The 21,901-nt window shown below is 55.2% G+C and overlaps 2 protein-coding genes across 2 annotated transcripts; one reads left to right on the plus strand and one right to left on the minus strand.

The window, feature by feature from the left end:
• Positions 1 to 1,025: 1,025 nt before the first annotated feature.
• Positions 1,026 to 7,971, plus strand: BESB_066030 (OB-fold nucleic acid binding domain-containing protein; the record flags this gene model as incomplete). The annotated part of the gene is made up of 14 exons (XM_029364996.1): positions 1,026 to 1,054; positions 1,503 to 1,644; positions 2,270 to 2,341; positions 2,715 to 2,854; positions 3,290 to 3,383; positions 3,966 to 4,076; positions 4,560 to 4,739; positions 5,113 to 5,238; positions 5,793 to 6,002; positions 6,304 to 6,388; positions 6,548 to 6,639; positions 6,992 to 7,129; positions 7,366 to 7,416; positions 7,894 to 7,971. 14 exons carry the CDS (start codon positions 1,026 to 1,028, stop codon positions 7,969 to 7,971), a joined length of 1,548 nt encoding a protein of 515 aa, XP_029218579.1.
• A 1,476-nt stretch (positions 7,972 to 9,447) lies between these two features.
• BESB_066040 (uncharacterized protein) lies at positions 9,448 to 16,671 on the minus strand (the record flags this gene model as incomplete). The annotated part of the gene is made up of 13 exons (XM_029364997.1): positions 9,448 to 9,987; positions 10,539 to 10,653; positions 11,003 to 11,154; positions 11,768 to 11,890; positions 12,189 to 12,332; positions 12,796 to 12,953; positions 13,452 to 13,539; positions 13,993 to 14,101; positions 14,478 to 14,565; positions 15,069 to 15,111; positions 15,296 to 15,415; positions 15,809 to 16,038; positions 16,578 to 16,671. 13 exons carry the CDS (start codon positions 16,669 to 16,671, stop codon positions 9,448 to 9,450), a joined length of 2,004 nt encoding a protein of 667 aa, XP_029218580.1.
• Between the last annotated feature and the right edge of the window lie 5,230 nt (positions 16,672 to 21,901).

Consider the following 21,901-nt stretch of genomic DNA (forward strand, 5'->3'; position numbering starts at 1 on the left):
TCCGCCTCATCGTACAAACAGACAGCAGAGTTCACAGACCGCCAAATACGCGACACAAAACGAGTCTAGCGCGACCAACCAACGGTGGCGTCTGCGGTGGCATATTTTGGCTGGTTTCTGTACATGAAGACAATGCTGGGAGGGGGGCAGAGCAGGTTAGCACCCAAGGTGGCTGGCCATGTGAAGAAAAACACAATCACTCACAGCGCAAGTAAATTCCCGTGGTGTACTGGTCCCTTTTTCCGGCCAATGAATAACCAGGGAGAGATGAATGCGGACATATTCTGCTTTTCGCACTGTATCACTTAGCGACCGGTGGCCACGAGTGGTGTACATACACCGGAAAAACTCGCACACCATACCCACCGCCCTCCGGTCAAAAGTTGCAGGCCCCAGCGTGTCTCCTGCTCTCCGGCTGCTGTTGGCTTTGCGCATCCATTTTCTCTGAGAATTTCTCTTCCGGCTACGCTGCCTTTTTTTTTTCGCTTCGCTCGTCTTCTTCGTCTGTTCTCCATTTGTATTTTGCCGCCCGCGGTTCTCTTCGCCGTCCTTGAAGGAGCGCGGCTCTCCTGTCTAGTGTGTGCACGCGCCGTTTTGTTCAGTTTTTTCCTTGCATGATCCCTCCTCTGTCGGGCCCCTCGCGGTGTCTTCAGCCCGTCATTCTTGCCAAACAGACCTCCGAATTTTTTTCTCCAGCTTGGCCCTATCGCCGCACGGCTGCTCAAGGGAGAAACACGGATAATTACACAGCACACGCGGGAAAAGAGAGCCTGGGTAAAAAAGAATTTCCTGCAGGTGTCGGCCGGGCGACATTTCTCCCCTTTTTTGAGACCCTACAGTTGTCTCTCTTCGTTGTAGATTCTCTCTTGTGGCCGCCTTCTTCGTCTGAGGAGAACTGCAGGGCAATGCTTGTCGGATAACGCAAAGTGTCAGCTGTGCCGTCTCACCGGTTTGCTCCCTAGCCGAGTCGCAGGTTGGACAGAAACGCATAGTTCGCAGCAAGGAATTCAAACATAGAAGACAAGATGGCGGAATCACAAACTGTTTCCGCGGGGTGAGTGGCGATCTGCGTCCCTCTGAAATACGAGGTTCTACGTCCACCTCCTCTCCTCATCCTTTCTCCGCCCTGTCTTGACAGCGGCTGAAAATCAACATAGCGAACCGTTGGCTGATCATGGCGTCAAAAGTGCTGAACACTATAGAACAGTGAAGTGGAAGCCAGTCTCACAGGAGGAAGAACCGAGGCAGTGCAGCCATCGTGTGTATGTACACCTGGCTGAGGGCTGGGGTGTATGTACCGCCGCACGCAGGCAGCGCCAGCGCGGCAATATATCCGGTGCTTCCGCAACAGGCGACGTCCATCCCTGGTCGCCTTGGGCGTGTTCCTCTCTCTTCTTAATTCTATCCACGCGCCAGTGTTTCGTGGGAATTTACATGAGGCAACATTTGTCCTCGGCACACCTTCGGCTTTCCTCTTTTAGCTTTTTTGTTGGGCTGTGCAGAGGAACCAAGTTCTGCTCCCTCAAGACACTCAATCCCTACGTGGTTCGCTGGGCGCTCAAAGTCCGCGTCGACGAGCGCACGGACCTCATCTCCACCAAAAATGGCAGACACTTTTTCACAGCTGATCTCAAAGATGCCTCCGTACGTTCGCTATGTGTCCGTTCTTCTGCACGTGGGATACGACTGCTGGCCATTCAAGATAAAGACACTATCGGGCGAGCCCCCCTGCGTCTTCGCTGCTGCTTCTCTTCGTCTTTCCCTCAGCGTTTACAGGTCTCAGCTTCGATTGCTTCTTTCCTCTCTGGTCTTGTATTCGGTCGCGTCATGCATTTTCGCTTCCTCGGGGGATGCCCGTTTCGGCATGGCCTTCTCTCTTCCTCTGCGCACTCGGTTTTGCGGTCCCCGTTTCCAGCCGTTCCGTTTTTCTCTGCCCTTCCCTGCGGCCTCTTCTCTCCTCTCTGAGTCATATCCTCTTCGTGGTGCGTGTGTTTTGTGTTTGTTGATCGCGCTTCGGCTGCGCGCGGGTTCAACTGCGCTGGAATCCGTACGCAGGTGCGGACATCGACACACCTCCACTCTCTGTTGTGGATCCCGTGAACGGGCAGTCGCACGAGTTTTGTGGTCGCCCTTTTCGGTTTAACTCTCCCGTCGGGGACGTTTTTTAAGCGGAGCTTGCTTGTCGCAAGTCGCATCGGCACTCAGGCTTTTTCTGTCTGGCGCCGCCGGCCTCAATTGCCTTCGTGTGTCGGGATCCTGCCTTCTTCAGGGAGAGATGATTCGCGCGGTGTTTTGGGGTGACGCTGCAGAGCAGTGGACTTCCGTCGTCAAGCAGGGCAAGGTAAACTGCGGCGTCGCCAAGACGCGGAAAGTGAACGAGATGCGGCAGACGAGAGACGAGACGAGACTAATGCTGGCAGCGCCTACCAATATATATATATATATATATATATATATATATATATATATATATATATATATATATAATTATGTGTGCTTGTATATATGTATAGATATACATATTTCGATGTCTGTGTTTGTTTATGTCGCTCGCTGGGGCCTTGTGTTTCGCATCGGAGTTCCGGGGGTCCGTTTTTCTCGCGCGTCTTTCCGGACGCCGTTGCAGGGCTCTCTCTGCTACAGCACCTCGCCAAGCGTGGCTGGGTGCCAGCATATGATGCTGAGGCTTCACTTTGTCTCTTTTGTTTCTGCAGGTCTACCAGATGAGCAAAGGACGCGTGCAAGTCGCGAACAAGAGATTCAACACGCTCGGACACCAGTACGAGCTCGTCTTTTACCGCGACTCAGAAATCTCGGAGGTCGCCGACGAGGGCGAGATCTCTACAGCGCGCAGGTTAGGCTCCACTGCTCGTCTTCGTTGCCTGCGGAGTGTGTTTTTTGTCTGTATGTCCCGGTGAACCGCAGGGAGCTGCAGCGGAGTGCCTTTTTCCCCCACGTTCGCCAGACTTGATGGGTTGCCCCGCCTGTTCCATTCCCCGTCCGCTCCGCTTCGAGTGATTTGCTGGGACGTCTTGTGTGACGGACGAGAATCAAATAATGACACGCAAATTGTGCCTGATTACAGCTGGGCACGAGGAAGACGCCTCCATCGATGAAGCACTGCGAGAAAAGCCGCTTACTTGACGCGGATTTGGGCCACAAGTCGCCTTTTCCGCGGCGGGCGCAGCCGGGCGTTGGCTGCGTCGCTGTGCACGCTCTCATCGCGCCTCCTGCATGCGAACGCACATGGATGCCACATGGATGTATGTCTCGTCGCTTTGTTCTTCAGTTTGAAGGCGCTCATGAGCCTAAGAGACATCGCGGAGTCCAAGCGCGAAACACCCTTCCTGGCGGACGTGCTCGGCGTAGTCGTCGAGACCCAGGTACGAAGCGAAGGCACTCCGCATTTGCCGATGGCACTCTGCACTCTCTCTCTGCGAGCATTCACTCGAGGGTAGACGGGTTCTTCCGGCAAGTCGGTCAGCAGCTTTATCTCCTCCCCCACCCCATACGTATATATGCACACATACGTGTATATATATGTATATATATGTGCACATATACGCCTATATAGAGATGCAGGTAATGTGTCGCTTTAGGCGCGTGCGAGCGCCGCTACACCGAGGGCCGTAAGCGGTCTTTGTGTCTGACGCGGCTTCCGGACTCTCGGCTTTTTCTGCGTCCTCGGCTCTTCTCGCACGCACCCCTCTAACAGCACAGAGGCATCGCCTGGGGGCCGCTCAGCGGTGGTTTTTTGCGGCATTCCTTCTTCTCGCGTCGAGCTGCGTCGGGCCTCATCGTGTGAGGCGGGCTGCGCGCCAACGAGTTTCAGCAGAGGGAGCGGCGCAGCAGGTGCCGACCCTGAAGGCCGCAGTCTAGGCGAAGCATCAGGGGGGCGGGCAGGAGGGCCGTCGCTAGACGCGTCTCCTATCCTCTGGGGTGTTTTTGTGGGTCTGCGTCTGCAGCCGGTCGCGTCGGTCGTCTCGAAGAAGACCGGCGAGGAGTTCAAGAGGCGCAACGTGAAGGTAGTCGATCGCTCCCAGTACGAGATGGAAATTTCCCTCTGGGGCAGCCAGGTGAGCGGCGCACTTCTGCGTGCTCTTCAGCCTCCTCGCGTTGTGGCAGTCACACCTCTTTTGTGTCTTGCTGCAGAAAAGTGAAAATTCCGTCCTGTTTGTGTGGAGGATGGTCTGTGCGGCGGTCGCGGGAACCCCGCGCTGCAGACAGGCAGAACAGAGAATTCGCGGTCTTAAACGCCAGGCTCCGCGCGTCATTCTCCCTGCGCGCTGATCTTTGTCTCCCGAGCCGCATCGCCTTCATCGCCCTCGGGAGCGACGCCCCCAGTGCCTCGCAATACGTATATATATATATATATATATATATATATATATATATATATATATATATATATATATATATATATATGTAGTTATATTGTATATACGTATATACATGTACTTTTCGCTACGAGTGTATTATTTTTGGTCATGTCAAGTGTGGGAACATGCGGGTTTCGAGGTGGGGCCGCGCGTGTGACTCTGCTTACTACTCGGTTTCAGGTCGACGCGCTGGAGGGACTTTCGCTGCCGCGGGTCGTGGCCTTCACCGGCCTGCAGGTCCGAGAGTGGCAAGGCGGCCGCCAGGCCTCGACTGGAAAAGGCAGCGAGATCCTCACGAGCTTGACTGCCTTCGCCGGTGCGGAAAAGGACGCGCAGAGTCTTCTCCAGTGGTACAAAGAGGTAGGCCCGACCTCCGCGCGATCGCGAATGCCGTATATATATATATATATATATATATGCATGCATAAGTATAAGCATGTATATATGAGTATGTGGTTGCACCTGTACGGATATATACGTATATATGGAGATAAAATTTTTTAGCAAGCCGCTCGGCGCGATCCTGTTGAGAGGTACGGGGCGTCTCCGCGAGCACGCGTTTCGACTGCGTCGGGTTCTATCCTCCTTTCCATCTATGTCGAGGCATGTAGGGTTACGCTCGTTTGCCGGATCTGTGTGGTGGTTTATTGTGGAGAATGTCATCTGCCTGCGCCGGCGAGCCCGCTGTTTCTATGATGTGCCATTGGGCTTCACTTGTCTCTTCTCTTCGCAGAATAACGGCTCGGTTCGCTTTGCTTCGATGAATCGCCCGCGCGCCGGCGACCTCGGCGCCGCAGGAGCCCTGGAGAAGAAACGCGTAGAAGAAAAATGCATTGACGAGATCAAAGAACAGACGGACGTGAGCCTCATTCTCAGCATTTTTATCGAGTCTCGTGCGGCTCGCCAGAGTGTTTGCGCGCATCTGGCACTGTTTGAGAAGTATGCTCGTATACAAACGCATGTGTGGCTGCACGCGTCAGGCTTGGTTTCTACGCTCAGTGTTTGTCACGGTGTAGCGGTCACCTATCGCAGCGCAGTCTTCTCTCGTGCTCGCTGCTATCTCAACCCGCGTTTTCTCTCCGCTTAAAAAAAGTCTGTATGCTGCTCAGCCTTCGCTCGTGCTCATCCTCTCGCTGCGGCGTTCGCCTGCCTTTTCCGCGTTTTACCGAATTTCCCTCTGTTGGGCATCTTCAGCGGTCCACTCTCTGTATATACATATATATACGCTAATGTATGTATGTATGTATGTATGTATGTATGTATGTATGTATGTATGTATGTATGTATGTATGTATGTATGTATGTATGTTTGTATATGTAGCTATGTGCATTCGCCCGCCGGGAAGTGCCTCTGCCTCTCTTACGTCTTCAGTCGTGTGTTGGTGCCGTTCTCTGCGTGTGCTTCTCGTTCAGGGCGCCTTCAGCTTCATCGGACAGATTCGGCGGATCTACTGGCGCGCGCGGCGACGCGACGCTGGCGAGGGCGAGCGCCAGACGGGCAGCCAAGGCGTCTCCTCGGATCAGCAGGCTGTCATCATGTACCCCGCGTGCGGTTCCTGCCGCAAGAAGTTGATTGAGAACGGCGAGGGCGACTACACATGCTACTCATGCGACAAACAGCACGTACGCTGCGCGAGAGAGCGTGTGTGCAGCAGGGGCTGAACCCGCTACGGCGCCGCACGAAGCGCATGCAGTGAAGTGAAATTTAAAAAAAGAGGGGGCGCCGAGCCGATATTTCAAAAAGCGATGGACGCCAGACGGACGCTGGCGAGACGTCCGCGGGGCAGGGCGATCACGCGCAAAATGTCGTCGTCAAGAGAGGTCGAACGATGCCAGCCACACAGGGTCATCCGAGTTTGCCGTTGTTCATTTTTCAGTGACATTCCAGAATTTTCGTGCTCTGTCGGCACTGTCGCTTCCTCAGGCCCAAGCTGACTGGCGGTACATGCTCATGGTCAACTTCATCGACCATACAAGCAACGTGGCTGTCCGCTGCTTTGCAGATCAAGGTGAGACTTGTTACTCAGATCAAGCCACAATCTCTCCTGGTTTCTCAATTGTTCATTCAAGTGTCCCTGCTTCCTGAATTGCTGAGCGTGTCGCGCATCGGCGCTGTTCGGCGTGGATGTCCAATGCTGGGGATTCGGTCTGTGCGTTGCCACCTGCAGCTGAAGAGCTACTCGGCGTACCCGCGAACGAGCTTCGTACCTGGAGCTTGAAGGAGAAGGAGAAACTCATGGACTGCCTTCTGCCTCTCGACGTGAGTCTGCGCCCCGCGCTCTCTAACCGCAACGACGCGGCGCGCTACTCAGGCAATATATATATATATATATATATATATATGTAGAGGGATGCGTGTATAAGGGCCTGGGCCTATATATATATATATATATATATATATATATATATATATATATATATATATCCGTGTATTCTTGGCGGGGTGCGTGCATGTGGGAGGCACGCGTTGAGAGGCATGGAGGGGGAAGCGCCTATATGTTGCATGCTTATGTGGGCGCGAGGTTCTTCTACGCGACCTAGCTTCGCCTCCCTTACGTCGTCCGTTGCACGTGCGAGATCTCGCCTTTGTACGATCGCTTCCTCTTTTCCAGCACTACTTCCGCGTCGTGCTGCGTGCTCGCACCGAGAGCTACAACGGCGAAGAGCGTCTGCAGCGCACAGCAATCAAAATCGAGAAGCTGTCGCCGCTGGAGGCTGCGAAGCGCCTCGTGACTCTTACGAAGGAACTGGTAGGCACAGCCTCCGAAGCAGACACATGGGGCTTCGATTCAATCTCAAGCAACTGGCGTTGAGGCCGGCGCATTTGCCATCGACTAACAGGAGGCCGATTGGAGTGTACCCGGGGTGGCGCACCAGGCGCAGAGGGAGTTTTTCTCATATGTTTGATATCGTGAGTCGCACCCCCTCGGATTTGCGTAGCTGCGAAGCAACAAGCAGTGTGTGCGTCTGGGTTTCCTCGCTGCAGCTGGCGCAGGCAAATCCGAAGTGCGGCGACGATCTGCGCCGCAAGCGTTCGGTAAGCCGTGGGGAGTCAGGAGCATGCGTTCCCGTTGCGTTTTCCTTCCTCAAGAGCCAGGGAGTTCTACGGGTGGCGCGTGTGGGTCTATATGTGTCTATGTGTGTGTATGATTGAATTTCTACCTGTCTATATGGTTATACTCACATACGTGGGTAGCTCAACATGCGTATGCCCAAGTAGGAGGAGGGAGTGAACGCCGGAGTCGAGAAACGGCTCTCGCTGGCTGCATTCGTCGCTTGTGTTTTGCGTGCTTGATTGCTTTCTGCGTCTCGAGTCTGGACAATGATCGGAGTGATTCTCTGATTCCCTCGTCCCTCGCGGCGAGCGTCGCCTGAGCGCGCCATATGGCGTGCTGTGTGCATCAGAGGCATCGGGCCTCGCAGTTTTTGTGCGAATTGAGAGTGTCATGGCGAGCGGGAGCGTCTCGCAGCGACTGATGCCGTTGCTCTCTTGCCGTTTACTATGATTTGTTAGGACGCGCTGACGGCGGGCGACGAGGAGAGCGCGCAAGACGAGAGTGCGATCCCTAACATGAAGGTGGAGGCCGCATGAAGGCCCTCCCGCAGGCGTGAAAACCAAAGAGAGAAGAGAGAGAGGCAAATCCGCTGCGAGGTGTCCGCCCTCGGAGTGTTTAGAATATCTGTGTCAACCGGGCTAAATCGCCGTTCGAGTGCACACTGATGCAGAACAAAGTTTGTTCGGCTTTCGAATCTCCCAAGTGGCTAAGCACCGCGCGTCGTGCCCGCGGGTTCAATGAGGTTCTTCCGAGTAATTAAAGCACTCTTTGGCATTGCTCGGCTGTTTTCTGTGTGCGCACTCTCCTCATCGTGTTGTGTTTTTGGCTCTATTTCGTCCCTGTCTGTCTCTCGTAGAAACGCTAGCTTAGCCCAGTGCTAACCGTTTCTCGCTCTTGCCATTTTTTATGCACAAAACGGCGCTCCTCCCTCTCGTCGCTGCGGCGCGGCCTGCTGCGCAGTCTGCCTGGCGGCTCCAGTCTTTATAAAAACCAGTTGAACGAAAAAAAGGCTTCATACTTGCCCTGGAAACCTGTATGCAGTTCGAGTAACGTTGTGGGGCGTGGAAAAGCATATTCGCGACTTTCCTTCCCCGATCTCTTTCTCGCAACAGTCGGAAACCTTGAGAACCTGCCTGTATGGAAATTCTTGACGCTCGCGTTCCACCTGTTCGACTCAGAACGCGCGAGGCGTGCGACTGCCGTCTCCCGTCTCCTGGCGCATTGTTGCCCACGTTCTTTGTTCTACTCCCGCGTTCTCCCTCGCAGCAACTCCTCCGCTCTCCGCTTTGTCGCAGCATTTGCCGCTTCTTACACTCGAAAGGTCGGCGTCGCCCAGCGTGCGGTCGCCGTTCTCGCTCCCGCAATCAGAGACGCACACCCCAACACACCGCAGAACGCAGGCATATATATATATATATATATATATATATATATATATATATATATATATATACGGATAGATCGATGGACAGATGTATATGTACAAGCAAGTATATATAGAGAAAGAGGGAAAGAGAGAGACATAGAAATAGATCGATGGCTGGGCACGCACTCAGAGTGGCGCCGCTCCCGCGCATGTGTCAGAGAGTTCGCCATTGTTTCGAGGTTCGCCACGAGTTTTCAAACTTCTCTCTCGGCTGCGACATGAACGCACTGATTCGCTCCCGTCCACAGAGTCGCAAAGAAAAATAACGCGGCTCATCTCTAGCCCCGCTCCCCGCATCCACTGCCTCCGCTGCGGCACTTCGCAGACGGAAACCCGGATGGTGCTTCTCCCTGTTTCGGCAGCATCGTGCAGTCATCTGTTCTGTTTATCAAGCCGCTAGACTTGGTGGCGCATGCACAGATGGGAATTCAATTCGCATGTCCCATCTAACGCGGCTTCCACAGCGTCCGGTTGCCGCTACGAAAGCCGCTTTACCTCCTGCAGCAGCTGCTGGCGGAGGCTGTCTCGAAAGCCTTCCGCCGTGTGCATTCGTGCTCCGTCCGCGTTCGCGAATCGCCGAGTCACTCTACGGCTTCTTAGGATTCGGATTCACATCAAAGATCCCGCTGTTTTGAATGCTGCTTCCCTGCGCGTATACTTGCGCAAAGTAATTGTAGTCGCGCTTCGGGGGCGGCGGCTTCCCCGCTCGGCGGCCTGCCGCCCCGGCCGGGGGAGGCGGCGCTAGCGACGGCGTGTCGGCTGCGGCGGCGCCCGCGTCTGGGTCCGCCGCGAGGGCTTCTAGCTCTTGCGACTGGACCTCGTCGTCGCCCGCGGCTGCAGGGGCCGGAATGGTCTCCGGCGCATGCGCCTCCAACGCAATCGCCTGGGGCGGCGGCGCCCTCCACGTCTGCTGGCGCGGCGGCCGGGCCTGCGCCGGAGACGCCGCATGACGCGCGGGCGAGGAGGACAGCGGCCGCGTCACAGGAGGCGGGCGCGGCGACCGAGCCGACGGAGGCGTTAGCGTTACGTAGTCGGTCCACGAGTTGTCCGCCCAGAGGCGCGCATAAAGCTGCTTGATCAGCGTGAAGTTGCCCATCTCGAGGTCGCGACTGAAGCGCTCAAATGGCTGCATGCAAACATACAGTGAAGCGTAAGCGCCCATCGAGCCACGCGACGGTGCCCACGGCGATGGCGCCGCCGGCTACACCCGAGACGCCAACGCAAGGCCAACTGGCGGCCGCACTCGCAGGCGCACTCGCACGCCGCTGATGCTCGCGGGGGGCTTCCCCACACAAGGGAACAACATGAAACGTGCAGAGGCAGACACGATAGCACGCGCTGGACGCGCCGCCGCCGGGCGCCGCAAACGGCAAGGCCCAAACGCCTGGGCGACGAGCGTTCTCGAGACGCGAGCGCGGATGCGGATTATTTTTGACAGTTTTTGAACTACGCCAGCAGAGTTTGATCAATTACCACAACTCGGTCACAGAAAACACCTCAGTGCCCACATTCCTCGGCAACCCCGGGAGGGTCACACGGAAGGCGCGCTCGCGACACCGCGCGCCGTCGCCGGTCGCGGCATTCGTATCCCTCAGGCGCAGTGGAAATGAAACACGTGTATCGAGATGCGAAGTGAACAGGCAGGTGTTTCAGCATGGCTCTCTTGGCGGACTTTACCATGACGCGCTTCTGCAGCCTGAAGAAGATAATCGTGTGGAAGACCGCATTGCGGATGCTCTCAGAGGGCAGCCGCATCGTCACAGACTGCACCTCGTACGCCCCCGCCTGAGCACTGAATCCAACACACACAGCGAACACGAGGGAGGATTCAGCAAAGCAAGTGGAAAGAAGCGCATCGAAGCAGTTTGATGCGACTCGCTGGTCGGGCCGAAGGTTCTAGCGACGGCCTTCGTCGACTTCACCCGCTTGCGTTCTCGAGCAATTCTTCCCGGCTCCCGCTGGCACTGAAGGCAAATTCGTGTGTCCGCCCCTCCCCACTCCCCCCCCCCTGGCAGTCAGCTGTGTCTGCGAGGCGAGCCAGGTTACTGCCTGCAGAGCCACGCCGCCACATGGCTGTATCGGCACCTTCAAATGACAATAATGGGATCCACAGCGGCAGGCGCGTCACGCTGACTCCATACCTGAAATTCAGGACATGGAAGATCATGGTTATGTCGTCTTCTCGATAGTCCAGTTCGTCCGCCTCTGGCCGTGTCACACAGAAGTTCTCCCACCGCATGGTGCGCTCCAAGGCCGTTGAATACTCGCGAACCCTGGCAGAGAAGGAGACACCCTGCGAAAAAGGAAACCGCACGCCAGGGAAAGACACGTGGGCAGGCAGGAGGCGGCAAGCGCCGAGGCCGCCCAAACCAGTTGTGAAAACCAAGACAACTCTGTGCAGCTGCAGACAACATCGCAGGTACTCTTTGCAAGCCAGCCACGTCTTAAATGCAGCAGCTGAATGACGTCCTTAGTGTAAGGACTTCAGCAGTTGCCCTGAGACCTGCGCATGACAGCTCACAGGAGTTTCAGATCCTCCTCACGCGGAAAATCCCTAGGACGCTACGAAGTCCACAAACTCCGAATGACCTGGGCACGCCTCCTCTCAGAACTCAGCGCCACGAAAATGAATGTGCGCGGAGCGGCGCTCTCCCGCCTCACGCTACGTTGCAGCGGCACGCCCCACAGCTGCCTAGAGGAGTCCGGCCGAGAGACTCGGGCTAAGATGCGCACTGGAGGGCTGCATAGAGATGAGTACGCATGCCTTTCCTTTGTGACGGCCTCCGGTGATATCTGACGCCAGACAGGTGCATGAAATACGGATCCGCTGGCTGAGATGCCAACTTTGTCTAGGCAGACTATCGTGCGCACGCGTGCAGGGCGGGAGAGTGCCCCCTGGCACATACACTGCGCGTAAGAGTGAGAGTGCAGTCGAAGAACGGCTTGGTGTCTTCAACAGATTTCGGCGGCAGCTCAAACAGCGTGTGGAGGTCCGCGTTCGCCATGGTCACGTCGAGGGGCGTCTCCACCTGGAACGACAGCAAATGGCGCAGGAAAAACCACGTCGTCTAGGCGCAAGGGACTGATCTCCCGCCCGCCGGTGAGACACTGCCAATTCCGCAGGGATCTCCTCTTCGTGTCCGCGTGTATCATTCGGCAAATGTGACTGTGCGTGTCAAACAAGCCATGCATGCGGTAGAAGGTCGTCGCGGCGCCTGGCGCTCTCCTCAGTAGGCTATTGGCACCTGAGCGCGCAGGAGTCGGCAGCACGCGACGATTGTCGGTGAGGCTGTTTTCCTGGGCTCCCGCACGGGATCGCTTCCTCACCTCCGATAAGATTTCGAGCATCCGTCGGGCAGTCTCAGAGTTGACTGTGATGGGGCCCTTGAACGCGACCGAGTAGACAAAGGGGTTCGCGGCTGTCGTCCCTTCGATGCGACGCGCCACGCGAATCTGCACCGAATACCCTACCTGCAACGAAGCACCAAGCAAACTTTCAGGGTTTCAAACGATTCAAGCAGTTTACAAGTGGCTGCGTAGGCGGGAAAGGACCGAACATGCTGACTCGTTAGACACGCATCCAAGACAAGCAATCGCCGCTCTTTCGCCTTGCCGCTGCAGGAATTGCCTTTCGCCACACAAACCGGGTGCCGCGCTTGGCTGCGCGCTGCTTGGCGCTGCAGACCTAGCCTGGGCAATAAGCATCCAGAACTCATTTCCAGCATCACGCCCCTCGGGTGTGACTCAGGGCGACGCCACAGACGCGACAGCTCCCCAAGCTGAAGCGACGAATGGGCGGCATTCCTAGTACATATTAATGTGCATCTATTTCAAACGTGTCTGCGCACCATAAAAAAAAGCCAAGACTGAGATTTTTCGAACAACACTTCATGCACTCTGCCATCTGCAGGTAAAAACAAAGATGCAGACGTACGTATTTTTCCTCGACTCGAGTAGAGAGACCCGTCTTCTCAGGCACTGTCGAGAACGAGACGTCCTTCCCAGGCTCGTGGGAGAAAAACCACTCGACAACTCGCGGCGGCGCCTTGTTCAAGACGCGAGCGGCGAGATCCTTCATCTTCAGAACGCCTCCTGAAGGAAGGTCAGAAAAGCGAAAAAACGCATGGCAAGACGGCGCGTCGCCAGCGAAACTGCTTGCGTCTCGCCAGCACCGCCTCAGTTGAGCGTCTGCCACGTGCGCAGAGGGAAACACGTCGTGTGTATCGCAGTACACGCAGTCGAGAGACAATAGTCGACGCACGCACACGAGGCGCAAGCCGCAACGAAGCTTCTAAGTGAACGTTAGCTCTGGTACGTATCGCGAGCCCTTTTAGCTGTCACGTCGAGTCCCGCGGGATGGTGGTGCGGATCTGTCTGCTTCAGACCGACTGCTCCTCTAAACACACTGCAAGCGGAAGCCGACGCGCCCATCAGAAGGTGGAATGCCGCAAAAGGAGTAAATCGTCGCATCGAGTTCCTTGCTAAAAACCCAGCTCGTGGCTCGCCATCCATCTTTGTCATTCCATACAAGACCTTTCGAGTCGATAGTATTGCTCCCTTTTTCCTGGAGCTCCTCGTTTCTGTCCTCACCTGATTCGCACAGCCCGTCAATGGCGACGGGGAATTTGTTTGACTGGCGGGCGGCAATCTCGTCTTCTGAAGATGCCGATGCGTCATCCTGAAGACCCCAAACACTTTGGCACAGCGCGTGGTAGTCGCCTACTTCGAAACGCAATTGCTCGCCAGCGCAAATCACAAAGGCCCCTCGAGAGCCGCTCTCTCCACCGCGGTGCTAGTCTTGATGACTTTCATCCTCCGCATGCAAAATGGGTCGCACGAGACAGGGCGGAGTGTGGCAGTGCGCCTAGGGGCTGGAGCAGCTCAACAAAGGTAGACGCCGCACGCAACGGTCCTCTGCAGTCACACCATCCGCGCATGATGTAGAGCCCTGAGAATCTTCCGGACGCGACTGGCACCTCAGGAAAGCGAGACGTTACGCTCTCAGCGCTGTCTTTCTCGGATGATAGCCTCAATCGAGACAGTTGCATCCGCCCCCCCTCAGCGGTTCCCAAGCGCGGCACATCGCGACTCATGTGAACCAGGAAGGCAAGCGCGAAGCAGAAGGACTCACGTATTGCGCGATTGAGGGACGATCAATCGTGCAACGACACGGCTGGTCTCCATGCAGTGGACAGCCGGTTCTTCTCTGCAGCGCCTGTTGTCTTTGTCGGCGTTCGCGTCTGCAGCAGCAGTCCCACAAAGATGCCGAGTCATATTGCAAATATCCGTCTGTGGCTGCATCCTTCTCTCCTTCCTGAAAAGTGGCCCGTTGCGTATGAAGCTCCCATCGCCTCCAGTCGCGTGATTCCCCCTTCTCAGCAAATGAAGCCCCTGCGAGCCCGGGGTGTGTCACGTCGTCGAGCTAGACAACTTGCGATGGAGTTGCTCTGCTGGTGCACGTATTCGCCGAGACACAGAGGCGGAAATGCTCCAACGGCTGACTCGAGCAAAGCTCGAGCGTCGTGAAACAGCGTCGCAGCCACGCGTGTCTGTCGAAAACAGATGCTTAGCCCCAAGGGGCCGGAGACCGGATCGCGACACCACGTAAAGCCCTACTCCTGAGCTCGTCGCCGTTTGTCAAAGTCGTCCTCGTCGCTGTCTGACCAGTCGCTCGAGCTCACCAAATCGGCGTTTTCCAACATGTCTGCAATGCCGTGGAGCAGCACAGAGAGCCAGAGTAAGCCCGGCAGGCAAGGAGCTGCTGCACGTTCGGGTGCTGGTCACTCTGCGCACGTGCTCGCGCAGCATACCAACTTCCGGCGACGTAACAGCAATAGGGTCGCGTTGCCGTCTACACCAGCGTCACATGCATGATGGTTTTGCTACCTGCATGGTCACGTAGCAATCGCGCAGGCTACCACAAGCCGAGGGAACAAAGCGACATCGAGTAGTTGTCTGGGGCATGGCTCGAACCTCAGTTTGCCAGCGCCTCTCTAAGCCAAAAGCATCAAATCACGCTCTCCTGAATGCCGCAGACGACACAGGTCGCGTAGCTGCACCCCGCGCCAGGTACCAGCACACCGCTGCAGCTAGGAATCAGCTGGCCTCAGTGCAACCCGACACCACCAGAGCAGGACGGTATCCTCGCTTGAGGGACGGCACGGGATTGATGATAAGAAGCGACTCCGCCGCGTTGGCTCCTCTCACTTTTGTTGCCATGGCTCATGTCGCGAAACCCAAAGTGGTGAACCTGAAAACAATCGACGCAGAAGACAGAAAAACGCACAAGGGAGACACAAGAAACGCGGAGCACGTGCACTCAAGGAAGCTCTCGTACGGTCATCGGAGGGGAATGAGGGGCTGCGATGGCAACAGCTCCCTTAGGCAGTAGCTGATGCAGATACGTCTCGTGAAAAGGGTGTTTTTCCACTCACTTGGATCCCAAAAAGCATCTTGAGGAACTCCGCGAACAGGTCGCACTCCTTCGCGTTCTCGAACTCAAACGATAGCGACGATGTCTCATTTCTTTCCGTCTTCACATACACTTCCACGGTCTGCGACAGCCACGCACACGCGCTTGCACTCAAGGGCATACAGCTGTAAACGACGCGCGTGTCTCCTTTCGCCGGTATACGAGCCCACAGAGAGCCACGCTGATACACGCGTAAATGGGTCCCTAGTACGATATATACATTACGCTTAGAAAATCGCTAGTCTTTCACTGAATGTCGGCGGAGACGCTGCGCGAGTCGGTATCGAGGTTTGGCAGCGCAAGCAGGAAACGAGGAGGGATACGGACAGACACGTAGCACGGTGTCTGTGTGAACTCTCTCCTTCTCTGGGCACATACGCAGCACCAGAGCGAGAAGATTTCAGATGTCCTGGCGGAGTCAAAGGCGTGCAGTGCGTTTCCAGATGCGTGGATATGTGGTTGGAGGAAGGCATACCATGTTCTGTCGCTGCACATACTTGATGCGCGTGGTGCGAATTTCTTTCAGCGGTTCTCCGCTCTTGTCGCAAAGCAACATGCGACAGCTGGGCTGGTTCTGTAGCTTCAGAATGAACTCGCGTTTTTTGCCCTCGATTTGCAGGCCAATCAAGAAGTTGCGGTTGCAAAGCTTTGCGTTGCTCGGCGTGAACCGCTTCACACATCCCGCGCTCCCCCGCACCTGAAAGGCTGCATACACACAGCGGGATCCCCTGCGTCCGCAGATCTGTGTAGTCTTTGAGCCAGCCATTCAGCGAAACCACGAGATCAAAAGGACTCTGGTGAACGCTTCCAAAGGTCCTGATCCGATCTCCCACGTAGGCAAGTAACAAGCTACTGCAAGAAGTCGCAAACGGACTGGCAACCAGCGCCACGCTAGTACGCCGTGCGAACCGAGATGTCTCGCAGTTCGCAAGATGCCAGGTCGCGCTGGATCCATTCATGCGCGCGCAGGGCTGGAAAACGTCGCAGCCTTCCCCCCCAAAGAGCCCACAGAGCCCCAGAGCTGTGCTCCAGCGTGATCAGCAGCTACGGACATCGCCGACTTGCAGACTGCGGCGGTTCGTGCATACGCCGGAGCGGAAACAACGTCACTCACGGAATCCTGCACTCGACAAGCAACGAGAAGATGCCTCACAGGGTTTCGGTGGTCACTGCATGATAGGTAAAATGGGAAGCGGGCGCAATGTGTGTATCCGTGTTGCAAATGACGGCTTTGCAGAACGAACCTTCATCGGGATCGGGGCGTGTCTCGGGATCGAAGAAAAGCACCTTTTCCAGGACCCATCTCTGGTTCTCTTCGGTCGATGCGGTGTTCCCCATATTTCTTCGGCAGCTAGAGTAGAGGAGTCGATACACCGTGGAGCGACAAATAAAAATTGCCTCCTTTGCCCAACAAGTTACCCGGGAGGAAACTCCGGCAGCTTGCAAAGGGGAAGAAGTTGAGCACTCTGTCTATTTTGCGTCTGGAAGCAGCTGCATGCCCTCTAGCATCGCATATTCTTAACGAAGGAGAGACTGGGAACAAGGACTCGGTGTTAGCCGGAGGAGGTCCCACAGTGGAATGTGCGCTGCTGATGGATGCCGGACGAACTCGCAAAAGAAAAAGGGGAGGAGTCAGAAAAGGGGGCATGCATGTACTTGACCGGTCATCACGATGGCTGAAGGAAACCGATTAACTGATTACCCCATTTTCTCCGTTCTCAGTGGAGAAACGAGAATCGACGAACTAGCTAGCCGCCAACGTGTGCCCGCGGCACCCCCGGAGACCCCGCTCCCCCTCGAGAAAAAGGCGTCGATTCTGTTTGAAAACGTTTTGTAGACAGATATTAGAAGCTGTCTAGTCAATATGGACACGAGAAAAGAAAACGCGCTGAAACAAACTAAACCAGCCGTCGAGTCTACTTGGGGGGGGCAAGACAGTCGACGCCAGCATACCCGGGTAAGAAAGTGGCGAGCAAGCCACGGCGGACGACGTACACGTCCCCTGCACTAGAGAAACAGATGTGGCAGATTCGGCGAACTTGAAGAAAAAGCCCGGAAAACAGGCCGCAGCTTCGCTCAAGTGTTTATGAATAGAGTCTGCAGTTCATAAAAGGCGTCTGAAGTATGCGGCAGGGCGAGGCCAGTCGGCAGGGCGAGGCCAGTCGGCAAGCCGAGGCGCGGAGTCGCGAAATGAGTGTCCAAAGGATTTGTAGGTGTGAATACGTGTAAAAAACACCGGAGCTGACAGCACAGGAAACAGACGGCACAATCCAAGTTCGCGGGGTCAAGCGCGCCGCGTACTACGGCAATTCAGCTGCGAATCCGGCGGCCAACCAAACATGCTTGTGCTGGGTCGGCAAAACGTAATTCGTTTCTGGGTACAGTTCAGCGTCATCATATGTGTCATTTAGGCTGAACTGGATAAGGGAAACGGGCGCAAAGCTGCTGCATGCAAGATAAAATGCGTTTGTTTATGCATGTGCTCGCGACGGGTAGCGAGTTCGGATATCGGAATGGCAGACTGAGCTCGTCTCGCAGACAGCCGCTTGCGGTTTGCCTCATCGGTCCGGTAGGGAACCAACCGAGGGCTCACGAGTTTCCTGTCCTTACTGACCTCTGCGGAATCGCGTCCTTTCGTCAAGTTCCGTCAACTCCAAGAGGAAGAGATGTCCTTTAGCGTGGTGGCAGGGAGAGTCGCTGTCTCCGGTATAGCACAGTTCCATCTTCGCTGCTTCATCTCACTGGGGAAACCACCGAACCCTCACAAGAAAACAAGAGGTGGTGCGTGTTTTCCAGTCCGCGTTTGGCTGGGCCACGTAGAAATGCATACCGGTTGCAGATGAATCAGTTGTTCGGCCGTTGCGCCACCACTACGTTATTTGAGTGAATGTGTGAACCAGCGTGTTTCTACGAACTACCCAGACTCCCACTGCGAGATGAAAGCATGCGTTCTACCGCCTAATTGCTACTGAATAGTAATAACGCGTAACGGGCCTTCTTTTCATCCCTACGTGATAAAGAGCCTCTTTTGTTTTTAAAAGGCATCCCGCAGTTTTGTTAGCACCGGATCTCGACACAAGAGCGGCAAACGCGAATCGCATTCACAGGACCTCCCCTGGAGAAACCCCTGGCATAACCCGCAATCCAAGTTGCTTTCTTTGGTTTTCGAGTACCAGACGAATCGCTAGCGAAGCTATCACTTGTGTGGCCTTCGTTGGTTTTGCAGCACAACACTATTCGTGAATCACCACTGAATCTAAGAAAACACATTACCAGAAAAACGGTTTAAATATAGGCAGCGCTTGACTACCTATTACCACGGTGAATGCTCTCAGTTGCACATATGCTGGAAGGGACGAGGGCCCGAAGGACGGGAAGTGCTCACGACACTTAAAAACACCACAACTGCAAAAATATGATGAGCGTCTTCCATGGATAACACCTCGTGTGGCATACCAGCGCCCAACATGTCCGTACCCGGAGGGATAGGTTTGTGGTGTAGAGCCCCATTGTGAGGAGATATAGGTAGAAGATACCCGGCGTCCCAAAGGCAGTCGTTGATGGCATACGCTGTATCCTTACCACGCATTGGCACACACGTTTCTGCAGGTCCAGGCAGCATAGCTGGAATTCCGCTGACCGTGTGAATCTGGCTGCATGCCATCACGGCTCTGCGAAAGAGCTTGAAAATGCTTCTAGACTTCGGAAATGGCGATGACAACGCCTAGGCCGGCTCCTAGTAGTCTTTACTGGAAGAACTAACCGTCCGTCATATTCCACATGCTGCGGGGCATATGATATAATTAGTCATAGGGGGGTGCGGTGCAGATGCATATACCGCCGGAAGTACGGATCTGAGCAACTGGCCTATGGGGCTTGGCTTTCCATAGGAACGACCAGCCAATCAGGCTACTTCGTGCCTTTCTGTATGCCTGAGAACGACCTGAAACTCAGTGAATCGTCAGCCTGTAGCATGTGCCGACACTGTAAAAGAGCAGTCATGAAGCGTGTGATTTCTCTTCATGGTTCGGGCCGTTTCACAACGACGGGTGCAACATTTCAACTGGTTGCCTGCCTTGTGGCGTCCTGATTGGCAGGTGGCCACTATCACGTGTGGTGCAGACTAGAGAGCGGGGGGCAAGTGGGTAAGCAGCCTGATACTCCCCTTGGAAAAATCTCTTGGTTCCGACGCACTGCAACATGTCAAGCCTTAAGTGGAGTGGCCTGTAAAATGCTCGATAGCAGGCATGAGGTTCCCGCGACGCACGGAACCGAACAGAGCTTGGATGCGGCGCGTGGCGTCACCTCTTCCTGCACGAACGCCAATGCATCTGCGGATGGACATAGAGGCTCTGTACCAGGTTGAAACCCCTAGCGAAATATGAGCTATGGTCAAAAGAAGAGAGTACACGCAGGACGGGTGATGCAGCATTCTCACACACGCTCGTGAATTGTAGCTATACGCCGAACAGCAGGTTTACACGAGTCAACTGCTCCGCTGGCTGCGACGCTAGTATCCTTGTCTAGGGCGGCGCCACGCCCGCTGAAACGTAACCTCAACACAAAAAGGAGACCATGTTGTGTGTTGCTCTTCTTTCTGTGCACGTGTATTCGGACAGCATGGTGCAACAAGGAACCCTCTAGCCTAATCAACTGCCGCTCCGCCAGCTGCTTCGTATACTGTCATCGCGTCAGACCTTATGCCACACCGACGCACTCACATTACCAGTAAACTGAAGCGCCAAGCCTTCATTACGACGCTTCGAGTGCGTCTCTGTCTCTTTTCTCAATCGCTGGCCAAAACATGTTCTTTACCGTTTGGGATGGACGAATACAGCGTGCGCTGACCCCAAGCTACATCGCACCTCCTCCGTCGTGACAAGTAAGGCCAACCGCGACCAGCGCGTTGTATCGGGATTCGAACAGTAAGCAATTGCTTTCTCGGCAAAACATGCCCAGCGAGCATGCCGTGCACCTATGCTGTTTGAGTATTGCTTTCCAAATTGCTGCCTACATTGAAGACCGGTACGTGCAGAGGGCCTCTCCCAGAGCTTGTAGCGCACAAGAATCAAGACACATGATAAGATATCACGGGTCTCCATAAATGGAGGGATATACGTCCCTCCGGGATCGTGGTCAAGAGGAACTTCGAACGAATGTTTTCGAAATGCCGAGCAACCCGGTGTTTCCCCGATTACGGGGCTGGATGCCGCTCCCCGACAGCGTCTTATCTGCGAGGAACCCTTCTGGCGCGTTTTTGAAACTCTCCCTCAAAAAGTCGTGAAGACAGTCCTCGGGTCGACCCGCTACCGTCGACGCGGATGCCGAAAAGGAGAAACTGGAAACGAGCTGAGCGACCCATCCACTAGAAACACCCATCACAGGTTCATCCAATTTCGGTGGAAGTCCATCTTCGTCAGAAGGGAGTGTGGAAAAGGAGCAATCTTGCTGCCATCGTCCATTGTGATGCATATGCATTCCCGCAGCGCGGATGGCGCGAGGAAGGGTTATGTACTATCTACAATTTTTCTCACTTTCCCAGACACGACCAACAGGCGCCCTTTTTTGAAATTTCGCGTTCTGAGCAGGAACAGGTCTCTACCCGGATAAGTCTGCCTGTTCTTCGTAGTTCACAGACATTTCCCGCCAGTCACTCTTCTTTCTCAACACAGTGTAGCGGCTCCTGTTGCTCGATTGGCGAACGCAGCTTTTCAGGGGGATCACAACTGCCACGCTGTCGTTGAGTCGGCAGCTCTAAGAACCATTTTTATGTCGTTGGTGGGCTTGTCTATTCGTTTCTGGTGTGACAAGCTCCTCGTGCTAGCGGTTTGCGATGAAGGTGTAGCGTCGTCGGAAACCTTTTTTGCGACAGCCATGCTGCGCGATTTTCAGTCGATGAAGGTTGACACGAGTTCGCGAGGGTGTAAAGTGACTCACTGTCGCTTCGCAAATGCGATCGTCATTTAACTAACGGGCTCGGGATGTACTGCAGGAGCTTATGTCATGAGCTTCGCTGGGTGGTGGTGAAACCATTGGACACCCACGAACTCGTACGGCCGACGAGTTGAGATTCTTTCCCGTTTCTTGTCTTTTTCCCCGCTGTATTGTCATCTTCCTTTGCGGTCTGGGTTTCTGTAAGCCGCGCTTCCCTTTGAGAGCGCCGCTTTTTCCGAACCCTGTAAAGTTGAAAACGTCGACTGCCGTTCTCAGAAAACACATGTTCTCGCGGTTTTCCTTCCGGACCGAACTTCCTCGTTTCTCAGCGCGGCCCTCTCTCCGGTGCTGGCCTGCGCTCTACGCTTTTCGATAGAGTCCACCGAGTCGTCACGCAGCAGCGAACTGCGATGCAGCTTGGTGGAAGAGGGGGGTCAGTCGCTGACCTGCCGAATGCCAGATCGCGTGTCGCTTCTCTGGTTCCGTCAGCTCGTCTGTGTTTCGTTTGAAAAGGACCCGCTGGGTGCCCGGAAACCGCATGTGCGACCAGAGGTGATTACCACATTTGTCTCCCGATTTTCTCTCTCCCGGCACTCTCGCTCTTTGCTGTCTCTCGCGAGTCGCCGCCTCACCC

The sequence above is a fragment of the Besnoitia besnoiti genome, chromosome VI (assembly GCF_002563875.1).
Source record: "Besnoitia besnoiti strain Bb-Ger1 chromosome VI, whole genome shotgun sequence".
Taxonomy (NCBI): Eukaryota; Apicomplexa; class Conoidasida; order Eucoccidiorida; family Sarcocystidae; genus Besnoitia; species Besnoitia besnoiti.